A 15,062-nucleotide genomic window follows, 5' to 3' on the forward strand; every position below is an offset into this window, starting at 1 on the left:
TGTAAGAAAATACATGCGGAGGTCAACAGGACAACTATTTTACTTGCTATGGATAGAAAATATGTTGCTACACTAACTGAACTATATGTGATCATAAGATGTTTTGAGAGTTTCACAAAAATAAAGATTTGAAAATCCTGTGTTAAACTGAAATCTTTAACAGAACCTTAACTACAGTGTTGTGACCAGCTCCACCATAATATGACTTGTATACCAGTATACATTCCAAAGAGTTACTATATATCATGTAATGGAGAATCATGAAAAAATCAGAATTTTTATTGGTGCCATCATTAAGTTCCTCAACAGCACATGCCTCTTGATTAAAACATCAGGTTATGTCAGAAAATCTCTTTGTCACTGAATGGTAAACCTTGTATTGTAAAGCAATAAACTGATGAGTTCATAATTAACAATCTCTCAACAAAACCCCATATCTGCACTTGCAGGTGTTTTCACTGATCCTATCACCCACAATGGCTGAATTTATTCCACTTTTGTGTTTTTCCTTGAGGTCCGGCTGAAAACATTATTTGCTGAGCATGAATATTCTACCATATATTTTGAAATGTGTAGTTGACTGAGCACATTTTCCACCACTGGCAAATATTTTTACTATTTAAAAAAAAACCAAATGTATGCATTCTGTTGCCTGAAGTATTTTCTTGATATCAACATATCATTGAAATTAAGTTCATTGTGCACTACAAGTTGGTAATGAAAAGACATTCCTTAGGCTATTTTTATTCTAATATAAACATTTTGGTAGAAGCACTTTAACATGTCCATGCACACTATTTTGTTACTCTAAGATTACACACTTTCTCTGCTAAATAGAGCTTTTAGCTTTTAAATAAAGCCAAGGACCAAAAAAAAATGTAATCCTTGTTTGCTGTTGCATACATTTATAAATGCCTAGCTTTTAGCTGAAGGATGTTCTATGTCCTATTTAGAAAGGAACCTAAGGATATAACCATTGAAAACTACAGACAGTGTCTCCACTCAATTGCCTCCAAACCCTTTAAAATACATATTCAGAGACAGAAAGAAAAAATATTATCTTACATTTTGCCGATGGGTTAGTCTTCAATATGTGATCTGCCATGGGGAGGAGAGGTTAGGATGACAGCTGTTCATTACAATTCCTTCTTTATTAGAAGAGCTTAATTCTGCTTTTGGCTGGCTGGCCCATATCTGCTAGCTCTACCACAGAACAGCACTACTAAAAGCTCCTCCTTCATACTGGCATCTGTCTATTTACTCTCAATAACAAGCAAAAACAAAGCTTTCCACAATGCCATTTCACAGTCCTAAAAATGGGCTGTGAGCAAGGTTAACCGCTTGAAACAGGAAGAAATACTCTTACAGCTATGTCCAAATCTCGATGGGCGGAGATTCGTAGTCACTCACACCATCAATTTAGCATGAGGGGAGTTACATTTTTACATGTGCATCAAGATAAAAATATTCTCTATAGAATTGGCAGCTGAGGAGTGGAAGACTGTAGGACAAAACTGTTGAATGTACAGGCACCATTTTTACACTAATGTATATGCCATGCAACCCCAGTGACTTCATATGGTTGATGTGACTGTTATTTCAGTTCTCCCATGAGAATTTAAATTCATGCATTTAAAAAAAAATGTTTTCCAGTTGAGTTTTATATAGGGCAAGATAGCATAGAAAAGTGTAAGGAAGTTTAATAGGCTTAAAGCCTTTTGAATTTATGTTTCAACTATGGTTGAGCTAGCAGGCAAACGCCTATTATCATGGGTGCCTGAGGATAAACCCAAAATACTCAACCTTCCCCTGGGCATCCTGAACTGATGAGGCAACCAGGCATTTTATTCCCAGAAATGCTGCCTCCAGAAGGTGGTGCACTGTTTTCTATCAAGAGTGGCTAAGATGCATCTTCCAGCATTGCAACTAGATTCCTAATGAAAGCTATAATGCTTCTTAGCTTTGTATTTATAACACATAAACTCTGTAGGCAATATGGCAATGTTCCGATAATAGCGTCCTGTCATGCTGGAGAGACCAGCCTTCAAACTTACAGAATAGCTCAGTGTAAGCTCAAAAGCTTGTCTCTCTCACCAACAGAATTTGGTCCAATAAATGATATTACCTCTCTCACATTGCCTCTGCGATAAAATAGTAAGAAAAATAAGATACAAAAAAATCAATATGTCCAGAAATTAAGTGCTAATTATGTATGAAAACATATTTACTATTTAATCTCAGCCCTTTCTCAGCACATTATCCTTGTTTTCTTTACATAATCACTAAATACTGGGCTAAAATTAGGTCAAAATTCAGATCAGATCAGCTGACTCAGTCCAGCAAGATGAGAGAGAGAGAGACTAAATTTTTGTTCAGTCCAATATGAGGCATGTTTTATTTCTTGTAACTTATAAATGATCCATACAATATTTCTTCCATAATTAACCTATCAATATGTGTTGAATTAACAATCATACCAAAAGGTACATCAATGCCACTGTTACTGCACAAATACAATGTGATGTAGCACTCCCAACCCTAATACAAGGGCATTTTAATTTTTGTAGGTCCCTTTTCACATTATATTTACAGAACACTGGCACTATCTAATACATTTACCTGAACTATTTTATCTTTCTTAAAAGTTTCTACCCATGTAACTGAGAAAAAGTACTCCACGCTATTTTGTTAACAACCGTGATCAACATTCTTCTAAAAAGAATCATTTTATACTCAAAATGAATGGCTCCCAAAAATGGTATTATTAATGCCAGGGAATATTTTGAAAATTATATCCTCAGTCAGGAACACTTCTAACTCAAACAACAATATTTGTTTTGAGTTTTTTTACCTCAGCACACTTCATCATGTGGTCTCTGGTGTTTTCATGATTTTATGCTTGTGTGTGTTCCCTAGCAACTACTGTCTCTCTCTAGATCACATGTGCAGGAACCAAAAGTAACCTAAAAGACCAAAGTTAATAGTGCACATACTTAAGGATAGTTGAATGAAACAAAGAGGGGAAGTAATAATCCCATTCCATATTTTATGCCTGCCACTTGTCAACAGGGAACATGGCATTGGATAAATCCCTTGAGGTCTCCACAGAGAGCAGACTTGCTTGCAATCAACTTAAATGGCTTTTGATGTCATTGCTCTTTTACACAAGTCAGATTTCTTCTAGGTTATCACAGTTTTCAGTTCTCCTAATAAAAGGGGAGAAAAGCCCCTCCCCCTTTCCCACCCCAGACTGTGTGCAGGGAAGCCTGTGAGAGAGAGCTAAAGGGAAGGGAAACTTGTTTCCCAGTCCATGGAACATTCAGCAAGAGGCCAGGGCCATTTTCAAAGAGTTTTTGTGCCTCCATGCAGCCGTGGTGCCCTTCAGACATACCAACTCCCTGGCTGTGACTCCCCACTGCAAGCGCTTCTGCAGCCAGCAACAGCCCCCAGGAGGATCCCTGCTGTTAAGGGGGGCTCTATCAGAATGGTAATATGGCCTCAGGTTTTCTTATCCTTCCTGAAAGGCCACTGGGTGGCATGATGCAAATCCATTCCCAGATCTACTTCCATCCCGCACACCCCTGACTCCTTTCTTCCTGAGAAAGCAGAGATTATTACCCCACTGACCCCTGCCTGCCACACAAATCTGGGAAGCATGGCCTGGCTGTGGGTGGTTGGCCTGTTTCCTCAGCCCTTGGTGGCTGAATTGAAAAATAATAATAATTAAAACAACCCCAACAGTTGGTTTATTTTGACCCAGTGATTTTTTTTAGTTTGTTTTTATCACCGAAACAAAGTGTCCAAATGGTTTGAATGACTTTGACATAAAAAAAATAAAATCTTTTTTCCCCAGCTGAAACAATTTGCCAAATGTTCTATTTGCCTTCCACCAACTAAAAACAAAACCAAACACATTAACACCTTTCTTGTTTCCTTGTCTACACTAAGGAAGTTTATCAACAAATTTCTCCTATTGCTAGAATCAGTTCAGCTCCACCTGGGACATCTTACTCTAGACAGGCTGACTCCTGCAATGGCATGTAGGTGACAATGAATAGTGATGCTAGTAACTAATAACTCATCTACACCAGAGCCAGCATTAGCAGCAACAGGCCATTTTCAGCAATATTCCTCTAGGGCAGATGCGGCTTCTGTGTCTTTTCTTCCTTCCCAAGTGTGAGGTCTGTAGAACTCTCTGTGTCAGTGTGTTGTACAGACATTCACCTGTTAAAACCCAACAGTAGGTAAGTTGTGTGTGTTTGTGTATGTGTGTACAAGAGAGGGGAAGAACAAACATATACATTATATAGCTAATTCACTTACATAGAGAAAACAGAAAGGAAACAAAGATGGCACAGAATAAACAAAAGCACAACCAGCATAAACCAAAACAGAAAACTAACCTGTTTTCCTTATGACCAGTTAATATAACCTTATCACTTCATATGTATTACAACTGAACCACCAAAAAACCCCTACATTCTCCACTCCCAAACATTCTGAAGCAATGTAAATATAGTATGTCCCACAAATCCCTGTCAGGGTATCCTACCCTCAGAAGATTCCAAAATGCACATTTGATTACTTATCGCTGTTCCCCTACTATGTCATACTGTCTTTTCCCCCTTCCCCAAACACAAAAGTAGCATTCAAACAGAAAATCCAAAGACATCAGCAAACATGGCAGTCACAATTTCAGCTTTTGTTGCTTTTCCACCCAGAGCGTCAGGTCTACTTCTAGTGCTCTATTAACATTCCATCAGAATTAATGGGCTATGAAGGTGTCCCTGGAATATTCAGCAGCACAACAGGTCTGTTTTACCTGTACAGTACAAGGTACATTTTGCAACATTTAATCACTTATATTACTATGCTGAAGATTCACACTGGGGGAAATATTCAAAGAGCCTCCTATCTCTGTATGTTCAAATCTTTCATTTGCATATGCAAGTTTGGTACTTAGATGGGTGGTTACCCGGTTTGTATTATAAAATTTGTCCTTTCCCTCAAAGCAATGTAAGATTTGAATATGTAAATATGTCTTTTGCTCATCCTTTTTTTCCTGTCCATGAAAGTGCATAGTTCTCATTGACATCCCTGGGAATTTGAGGCTAGATCCAGTAAGCACTCTATTCTTAAGCTGCTCATTAAAATCTATGGGAGTTCTGTATATAGAACATTTACAGAATCTAACCTTTTGTGCATATATGGGATCTATTCCATTTCCATTGAAATGAATGATAAAGTTTCCGATGGCTTCAGAGAGAGCAGGATGATGAAGAGATCCCATAAATTGCAACTAAGTTCTGTGAATTCTCTGATATTGTTAAAGTATTTTTTTATATAAAAGCATCAAATCAAGAATCATCTATTTTGATCCACAAGGAATATTCCCTAATGTCCCAATCCTGCAAACACATAGGAATGTATTTAACTTTACACATGAGAAGTTCCATTGGAGGGATTACTCAGATGTACAAGTTACACATTTTAAAGTGTTTGCAGGATCATTTCCTAACTCTCCCAAGAAATGCAATTTAATTCACATCAACCTAACTTTTATTTAGAAATCACACTGGTGAGGGCCCCAAACTCATACATTTGGTTAGAGATATATTCTGTTAGTTACGAGTATCATCTTTCTCACATTTCTGAGGACAGACTCACTCTGTCATTCATGCTTAGTGAAAAACATATGACATGAACAGCTCAGTGTGGGACCAGATCCTCAGCTGGTGTAAATCAGCATTAGCTACAAAGATGTTACGAGACTATGCTGATTTGTACCAGCTGAAGGTCTGGCCCTTTACTTTTCAATCAATCAGTTTTACAGACCATACATCTGAAGCCATTAGTCAATAGGATTGTTTTCTCATGGTCACTTCCTGGCAAACAATGTTCTTTTTATTGATATATTTACCGTTTTATTGCTTCTTCTTGTTTACGGCGTTTTTCATTCTTTTCTTTCAAGTAAGCCAGGTTTGTTTCATTCCTCATGCGATCATTCTCTCGAGCAATGTCTGATGCATTCTGTATAACCAAGCCATCATAGGCCTTCATCCCCATATCTTCAATATACTGGAGAAAAGTGCCCAACGTGACCTCCTCCTGATTAGAATTCATCATTTTGCAGGAGATAATGGATGAAGGAAAGCAACACTTCCTGCAGGTTGAAAGACACATGATACCTTAATCAGTGAGCAAATAGCTTGCAGTTTATTACAGATCATATGTTGTCAGTAGCAATTTGCAGTGCTTGGCAGGAAATATTTTTGAGGCCAGACTCCTACTTAAATTTATAGCAAACAAGGCAAAACAAAACAACTCCCTTTTCATTTAAGTTGCCCAGAACCATCAGTTTATGGACATTGTAAGCTTGTGTTATCATGTGATCTAAATACTGTTTCTCTGTTCCCCTTTCCCTCCTCCCCTTCCAATTGTTTATTACATTCACTAAATTGCATCTTGCCCTTGAGCTGATTGTAAACTCTTCAAGGCAAGGACCCTGGATCCCTTTGTGTTTGTACAGTGTTCAGCACAGTGGAGTCAGGATCCTACCTCAGGTCCTAGGTTCATATTATTTACTAATATTTTTAAATCACACCCTGAAGTGCCATTTATAAAGAGTTAATAAATGATTGTAACATATTAATCATAAGTTGTATGCATTATATATTGCTATAAACATAGGGGTTATGCATAGTTGTAAGTCATAGTTTCAAGCAATTTATTGGACTCTAACAACTGGTTATTTATTAATATATATTAACCATTTGTCAATCCTTTATAAATATAATCTTCATATGAAGTGTGAACATTTTTTCTGTCTTAAGTTCTTATATGGTGTCCATCACCTCACACTCTTTTAATGTAGCTATCTTCATAATGCCCCTATGAAAGAAGTACTGTTATCCCTATTTCACAGAGGGAGATTTGAGGCAGAAAGAGACTAAAGTAACTTGTCCGAAGTCATGCAGGGTCTGGGTAGAATGAGGAAGAAAGGATGGTATCATTTCTCAGACAAGTACTGAGTCTATGTAACCATAAGACAGCACAAGAACAATGCCAGGACAGTGAGAATACCTTAACTGATTTTACTGAGCAGGCAATGGGAGTTCTGTCTGCATGTGGACTGTAGCATAGGAGCCACTGTTTAACTAGCATCAAAATATTTCCTCTCTTTGTTATTTAGTGTTATGTTTCCAGGCCCATTTCAGCATTCTTTCGTGCTGCTGGATAAGTAAAATTCTGATGTGGACAGTTATTAGTTTAAAACGCAAAATGAAAATCTCTAATAGATTCCAATAATCACTGTGCACCTGTGAGCACAGCCCACACCATGGGACCACAGTGCTTTTAAATGCAGAAAGGAAACCAAACTGGAAAAGGCAGAGGTCCTCCCCTCCCCAATGATCAAAAAAAATCTTCTTTTCTGTTTAGTAATTTTAGCTGTTACTGGTAGCAAAAGTAAGTCAGATTTCAGATGGAAATATTTTTGGTGTTCCATTAAATACAGACAATTTCATTGCCTTTACTTTTCTTTTTTTACAAAAATGACTTTAGAGTAACATTAAAGTTGGGCAGTTAAAATCTTAAAAGTCAGAAAGGACTACGGCCCCAATCATCCAACCTTATTACCTCCAGGCAAGCCCTCTGCACCCATGCAGAATTCCCCCTTTTAAATCCACTAGGGCTCTGTATGGGCACAGGAGTCTCTCTGCATAGAACAATATGCAGGCTCTGCACCTATCTTAAGGATCTAAGAGCAGAGTCAAGCTGGCAACCTTGTTCTTTGTGTAATTTCACTGGCATTTCAACAGAAGTGAATTTGGATCAAGGTGGCTACCTCTCTAATATTGTTAGTTATGGAACTATAGGGCCTGAGATGGCAGCCCTTACTTGGACAAACCTCCTTTTGCCTTCAGTTTAAATTCTGCCTGATTATGGAATACCGGACTAGATTCAGAATCATTCTGTCTCCAGAGTTTGTTTTCTTTTAACTAGAGATTTAGAATCTAGTCCCTTCCCTTATTTTAAGGTCATTTACATAGAGACTTAAACACTTTCTGAGTATGTCTACACAGCATTTTGGAACAAGTGGGAGAAAGCCTCCCAGCCTGGGTCAACAGACTTGAGGTAGCTGGGCTCATGCCAGCGCTCTAACTATAGCTGTATAGAGAGTGCTTTGAAGCTGCAATTCAAGTTCTGAAGCCTAGGACAGGGGATGGACTTCAGAGCCCAAACTCCAGCCCAAACTGCAACTTCGAAGTGCTGGCTACACAGCTATTCTTAGAGCTCTAACACAAGCCCCCCTAGGCTGAGTCTGTTGACCTGGGCTGGAAGGCTTTCTCCCATTTGGTCCAAAATGCTGCATACATGTATCCTTTCAGTGTACATAAAACGGTAACATATGTGGTAGTGACAGAGTTCCTTTAAGGTAAGGTACATTCAACCATAAAATCCTGGCTCCATTAAGTTAAAAGACATTTTGCCATTGGTTTCACTGGGGACAGAATTTCACCCTTGAAGAATATATTTACTGTATGTTGATGAGGCTTTGGGGCCTGATCCAAAGTTCATTGGTCGATAGAAAGACTCCCAGTGACTTCAGTGGACTTTGGATCAGGCCCTAAAGAATTACTAAATGGAGAATTATTCTGATCTTTTTCACTGAGGCATACAGAACTTTATTTGTTTATTACATGTCCTCCACATGACTTGGTTACTGCATTTTATTCCATGTTCTCTTTTTCTGAGGCCTAAAATATACAGGCATTTAACAATATGAAAGAGCTGCTTAGCTAAGGATCACGTTATGAAGAATTTTATTTTTTATTGGAGTATATTAATCTCCAGGTCAAAGCAATATGGAGAAGGCAAACATACATGTGCTCAATAGAGATGAGTCTCTGTTTTGCTGTATGTACTGGCCAGATATTTTGTTAGATTGTGTTATTGTATTAGTTACTATTTATTACTGCTCATGCAGATAGCACTGTACATTTCTTTGGTGTTTTAGAAACATAGAGTAAGACACATTCCCTGACACAAATAGTTTACAATTCAAGGATGCAATTTGGCAAACACTACTGATCACAATTCTAACTACTGTCATAGTCCCATTGAAGCCACTCCTGCAATCACTTTATACCAAGCATATCACTCTCTGCTTAGTCCCATAGGATTCAGTGTGTTGTATTGACATCAGTGGCACTACATAAGTAGTGACATCAGTAGCAAGTGTTTGCTGGATCAGATCCTAAGTATCTGATATAATTTTTAAATTTTGAGATCTCATGGCATTTGCCAGTATTTGAAACTTGTATCTGCCATGCTTAAAAAGGGCATAAACTTCAAACAGCTGGGACTAGTCAAAGCTTAGAGTACTTATTACTGTAAATATTGTTAAATTATTAATCTATCCTGTGTAATATGACAGACTGATTTTTGTTAATACACAATGGTGTTGCTTCAGACATTTTATTGCTTGAATATCCAGACTGGTGAGAATGTGTAACCAATACATGTGGCCCTTTGAGTCATAATATGCATTGTCTGACACTCTCTCTTAGTAATGTAGGTTGTGGATAACACTGACCAACTGCTGACCAAAGGTTTAAATTTCTGGTAAACTCAGACAACAAACCATTTTCAGTCATCTATCAGAGGAGATAAAAGTCAAGCAAGTATTCTGTTTGAGTACATGTACATTTGATTACACATCTGTAAGTCACTAAATATGTAATGTAAGCCTGAGGTGAGGCAACATTTTGTCAACCCTGTTGTGCATACAGTGCTCCTGGAGTTTTAATTAGCTGGTGATGAGAGGAAGAGAATCATAGGGCCACTTGCATCTTGCATAATCAACTTGTTTTCAGTGTGTTTGATTTTTGAACCTGGAAAATACTGGCTAATTATTACATGGAGTTTGCTTAATTTGAAAAATTCTCTTGTATCACTTTCCACCCCTTTCTGTGTGGATATATATACATGGGGAGGGGTCTGTTTCAAAAACACCTAATGTCAGCCTAATTCTGCTCCCAGTGAAGTCAATGGTATGGAATAGTAGTGATAAGTCAATGCCACTGATTTCATTGAGCACTTTTGACAATCGATCTTACAGTGAGGATATAGCTATAGCGAAGGCATACACTTCATTTCATTAAAAATTACATGAAAGGTCCATGTGCCAATTACGTGAGTAATCTCATCCTGAGAAAAGTTAGGGCTCTTATTGTTCTCTGTTCACTGGCTGTCTAGGTGGTTCTAGAAAACATATGTTTGTATTCATTTTCTCAACTACTCTATGGGTGCTTTTATGACTACAGTAAATCTGGACATTTTCTCAAGCGTAACTGTATATGCTGGATGACTTGGCAATCCTATACAGACTGGTCCTATATTTATCCCCATAAATGTGCTATGCTACTGTGAATACCATTATATTTATTAATGTACACAATAGAATGCAAAAATGTTATATATTGATGTTCCATAATATCAATGAGTAAGCATTTTGGGGAGGGCTTTGGAAGTTAATTGCTGTACATTAGCAGGACAGTTTTTTGCAGTTCAGGCAGGACAATCCCTTCTTCAAAAAACATCAAGATCTGAAAGTATCATCAGCTTCTCCTCTCCTCCAAGTTAGAGTTGAGAGACATTATCAGGGCAACATGGAGTAGCTTACAGTGACACTGCTCATGCAATCAGGTGACCACATGAAAGAAATTAAACTAGATTTTTGCCAACTCTTCTACAAATATATACAGTTTACTGGCAAGGGCAAGCAGTTCCCTGACTGATTTTTGCTTATTAACAGAACTGAATGTAAGACACTTGGAATACTTGAGATGTGATTTCTGAAAATGTGGGTAAATAATGCATGGTTTTTCACAAAGCTGCTGTGACATACTCTAGAGTATATCTTTATACATTTGAAATATAATTTTCTATTTGATCTGATGCATAATGTACAGAATCCTAGTATTCAAAAACTAACATCCATCCAGAAAACGCACAATCCACATGCGAGGAATGCTAAAAGTCAGAGTACTAAGTGCAGTGATTGAGCGTAGTATCATGCTGTTGCTATGTTGTAAAATTCAGAGAAGTGGCTCCACCTTTATTCATGGTTAGGCCACCCCAAGAATCTTCACAGTTGCTTTTCACTTTGCTTGATAGACTCAGAACGCAGCTGTGCTACATTGAAAACTGGCAATGTTGACATTAAACTGAAGGAGCTTGTTCAAATAGTGACAAAGGCACTGATTGCTTTCTTCTCAAATCAATAGGAGGCATTTTGTTTTTTAAACATAGGAGGATTAAAGCTGACACAACTCAACAGTGGTGTAGTACGTCACGAATCCAACCCTGGATTTGTGGGGGATATGTTTTGCACTTCATCCCTGCTTTCCTCCCTGCATACTCATGTCCTCAGTTTTAAACCCCATTCACTTTAGCATTACTTGTCGGCTATGCTTTTGTTGCATTTTGCACAGATCAAGAATGCTAAATTGCCACCCTACCCTTTGAGTTTGTGCTGCAGTGTTCCAGTTGCTTGCAAGTCAATAAGTGCAAAGTAGACAGATCACATCCAACTTTCACAAACTGATGACTACAGCCCCACTAATAAGGGCCTCATGGTATTGGGGAGGAGATAGTTTACTTTGCCTCTTCAAAAGAAGCGACTGCAAATACATCAGCAAATGGAAAGAGACGCTGCCTTCCATGAAATTGCTTCTATACCTCTCATAATATTTCTACCCCTGAGCCAGGCAAGCTTCCATATGTTAAATATTTGATTTGATTAATTGTTAAAAGGAGAAGCATGAACAAGCAGTGCATCAATAAAAGGCAAATAACGAGCAGGCACGTTGTTTGTCTAAGTAGTACTACACTAGATTCTAATGTCAAATAGAGAGCAAAGTCTCTATGAATTAGGCACTCGGGCTTTCCTAAGTCATACTATGCAGTTTAGTCATTTTTTTTTTATTAAATAGAGGCTAATTGAGTCTTAAATGCAAATAATTTTTTACAAGTTATCTTTGCTAAGATTACATACTATCCATCTTGCACTCATTACACTGAACAATATGAGCACCACCACCTGAGTGAAAGCCACAGAAGCTAAGTGATGCTAAAGCCTTCACTTAAAGAGATTAAAATTGGCTCTTTGGGAAGAAGAAAAAAAACCTGCTATGTATATTTAAGAAAATAGCCTGTGGCTATAAACTTTCATCTTTCAAGTGTAAAGGTAATTCAATCAAGAGTTTAAAATAACTAAAAAAATACTCCCCAAACCTTGGAATTTGGGTCACTCCATGCTGCATTTTGGGCAGCAGAAAGATCATTGCCTACAATGTCTCCTCTCTGCTTTAGAATTTAGAGAGCTGTTGTTTACTTTGCAATAAGACACTTTGATTAAGGTGCCTTTTCAAAAAACTTGAATATGTTTCATCTGAAATCCATGAAGTCTTAAAATGTAACAAATCTGCATTCCTAACAGCAAGCACTTAGTGTAATTATGACATTTAGATTACCCAGATACTACTGGGGAGAATTAGAAAAACATTATGGGCAAACAGAGATGTGTATTTGAACTCAGAAGAAAGAAAGGATCAGCTTCTTATCTACATGATTTTTTCCCTCCCTTAAGAAAATGAAACAAGAGATTTTACTACTAAGAGTAATGTATTCAGATGTTGTAAAATATTAATAGTGTGGCATGTCTGATAAGTAACTAACACTGATGTTATGAATCATATCAATTAATACATCAGAATATAGCAAAGAATGTTTAATAATTTAGCACTGCTTTTTACAAATGAAAAATCCAGCTCAAAAATGTTCCTATTATAAACACAGCTAATGTGTGTAGGTACATAAAATAGTCTGAGGTACATTTACAGCATTGTTTAGTTAAGAAATAGCTTGATTAATTTGCCAAAAACAGATAAGCAAACTTTGGCATTAGACACCCCTGACTACAAATTATTCCAGTTTTGTAAGTATAATTTTGCTTATCCTTCTCTAATTAACACTGTATTCTATTAACATGCACAGAGAATTTTTAAAAACATGTACATACCAAAATTTAAGTCCACAGGGACTGCTAAGTGCAATAATCAAAGGTGACTTTTGTCTGTAAAAGCCCTTTCCTGTGGTTATCTCAGTGCAGTCTGAAGGAATATTTCAGCACCATAAGAAACAGATTTGCAATTAGGCTCAGTTTTTCTTCAGTTAAAGTGCATTAAATCTTGTTGGCAAAAATGCCCAGATTGTAGAATTCTGCATCACTAGAAGTCAGTGGATTATGTTAAAGATCTTCTTGGTATAGAATTAAAATGGCCTTTAAAGTTTGACTTTTAAAAATGCAGTGGCAAGAGAAGACAGGTGCTTGCTTCTTTAAATCCACATTCAGAGAACAGAGGGCATAGAAAATAAGAGGGTACAAACAGCACCCTGCTTTGAGGTCCAGCTGAGAAGAAACTGGATGATGTTTACCCACTTTACAACGTAGACGATTACACCACCATCATATGCAATAACACAGAGATTGCTAAGGTGCCTCATTTGAATGTATTCTGTGGAGACAAAAATAAATGAAAACAAGGAATAGAAAACATCCTATCCAAATGGCTTCTTGCAGCAGAAAAGATGCTCTCTCTCTCATTGCCACTTAGATATAGAAGGTTTGAAGCAGTCTAGCTTGTGGCATCGTCTCTCTCCCCCGTGACTTACAGGCAGGCTTGCTCTCTCCAGCTGCCTTAGTCTGTTGATGCTTCTGTTGATTAATCAGGGATTCTCAAACAAAGAGCAAGCCTACCTTCTGATATAAGCAGTAATCTGGTTCTCTCTTTCTGCAATCCTCTTGTATTCAGCAGCCAAGCAGCCAGCATTCTAGTACCTTGGATAGTTCCTGCTCACTAGGCCCATTGGAAAACGGATGAGAAGAAGCAAGTGAAGAAATGACAAGAGACCAGAAAACAGCATCATTCTACTTCAGATTTCAGCTCCCAGGAGTTCAGTTGCTCATTAAAGCCTCCTATCTAGGCAACAGATTCTCTCTTTTATCTCCACCGTACTGTAGTCTGATTAGCAAATAATCCATTGGGGAAAAAATCTGCATTAACAACACCGTACATCATATTTAGTCTCTGTAGGTAGGAAAGAATATGAAACACACACACCTTAAAAGAAAAAGAAAGAATAAAAACTGTTCTTCCTCGGAGAATGTGTAAGTTAACCTTTAGCCCGTGTTATGGCTCAAGGAAATGAGCAGCCACTTAAACAGAACATCTAGGTCTCAGTTTGATACCTCATATTGATATATCTTTTGCACTCACCCTCACTGTAAAGCAGTGCAAGGCACACAATTACTGCTGACGCAGATTAGGCTGCTGCTTGGGGAAAGATGGGAGGAGCTTTTTAACCTCATCAAAACAACCTTCCACCACCTGCTCCCATTGCATGAGAACAAAACTATCCTACTTGGACAGAATAAGCATGATCTGTATGCTGCTTGCCTTTTTTTTCTCAAAAGAGAGATGCACTCAAGAATCCAGCATGCTGCATTATTATTATCCAGAATGTAATTATGCAGTTTTATAGCTTCTTAAATTTGCAAACTCACTTTCTCAAGGAAGACTTTTATTTCTGTTTCTTAATTTTTCACTATATAATTGTATTTGCTCATATTCTATTTGCTCTTCCTGGAATTAATGCAGCTCCTCTTTGTCACCCAAAGCTGCTAGATCAGACACAAAGCAAAGGAGCTCAGTCCTAAACTGTCAAGCCAGTGAAAATGGAGATGTCAAAATGTACACAAGAATGTAAGTTACACCATTGTCTAACATCAATTCCTTCCCCCTACCACCCCTGCACACTGAATCACAGTCACTTCTTTACTTTGCATGAATTTTAAATCTAATATAATATTAATGTTTGAGTGATTTTAGAAAAAATAAAAAGTGTGGCTCACTGGATAAATTCCCATCAAATTGGTGCATATACACTGCAAAGGCAGTATTACTATGAACATGAACACTAGCAGTAAGCAGCCC

General features: G+C 37.6%; 1 protein-coding gene across 2 annotated transcripts in view; it reads right to left on the reverse strand.

The window, feature by feature from the left end:
- Positions 1 to 14,355, reverse strand: part of NYAP2 (neuronal tyrosine-phosphorylated phosphoinositide-3-kinase adaptor 2) — a 196,737-nt gene extending 182,382 nt beyond the window's left edge. For both annotated transcript variants that reach the window (XM_030576305.1, XM_030576306.1), the window contains exons 1-2: positions 13,088 to 14,355; positions 5,921 to 6,163 (exon numbers count right to left, since the gene is read on the reverse strand). In XM_030576305.1, coding sequence (XP_030432165.1) covers positions 5,921 to 6,126 — 206 coding nt within the window. In that variant the 5' untranslated portion in view covers positions 6,127 to 6,163; positions 13,088 to 14,355. The remainder of the gene's footprint in view (positions 1 to 5,920; positions 6,164 to 13,087) is intronic.
- Positions 14,356 to 15,062: the final 707 nt, after the last annotated feature.

Source organism: Gopherus evgoodei, chromosome 9, assembly GCF_007399415.2.
Source record: "Gopherus evgoodei ecotype Sinaloan lineage chromosome 9, rGopEvg1_v1.p, whole genome shotgun sequence".
In the NCBI taxonomy this organism is placed as follows: Eukaryota; Metazoa; Chordata; order Testudines; family Testudinidae; genus Gopherus; species Gopherus evgoodei.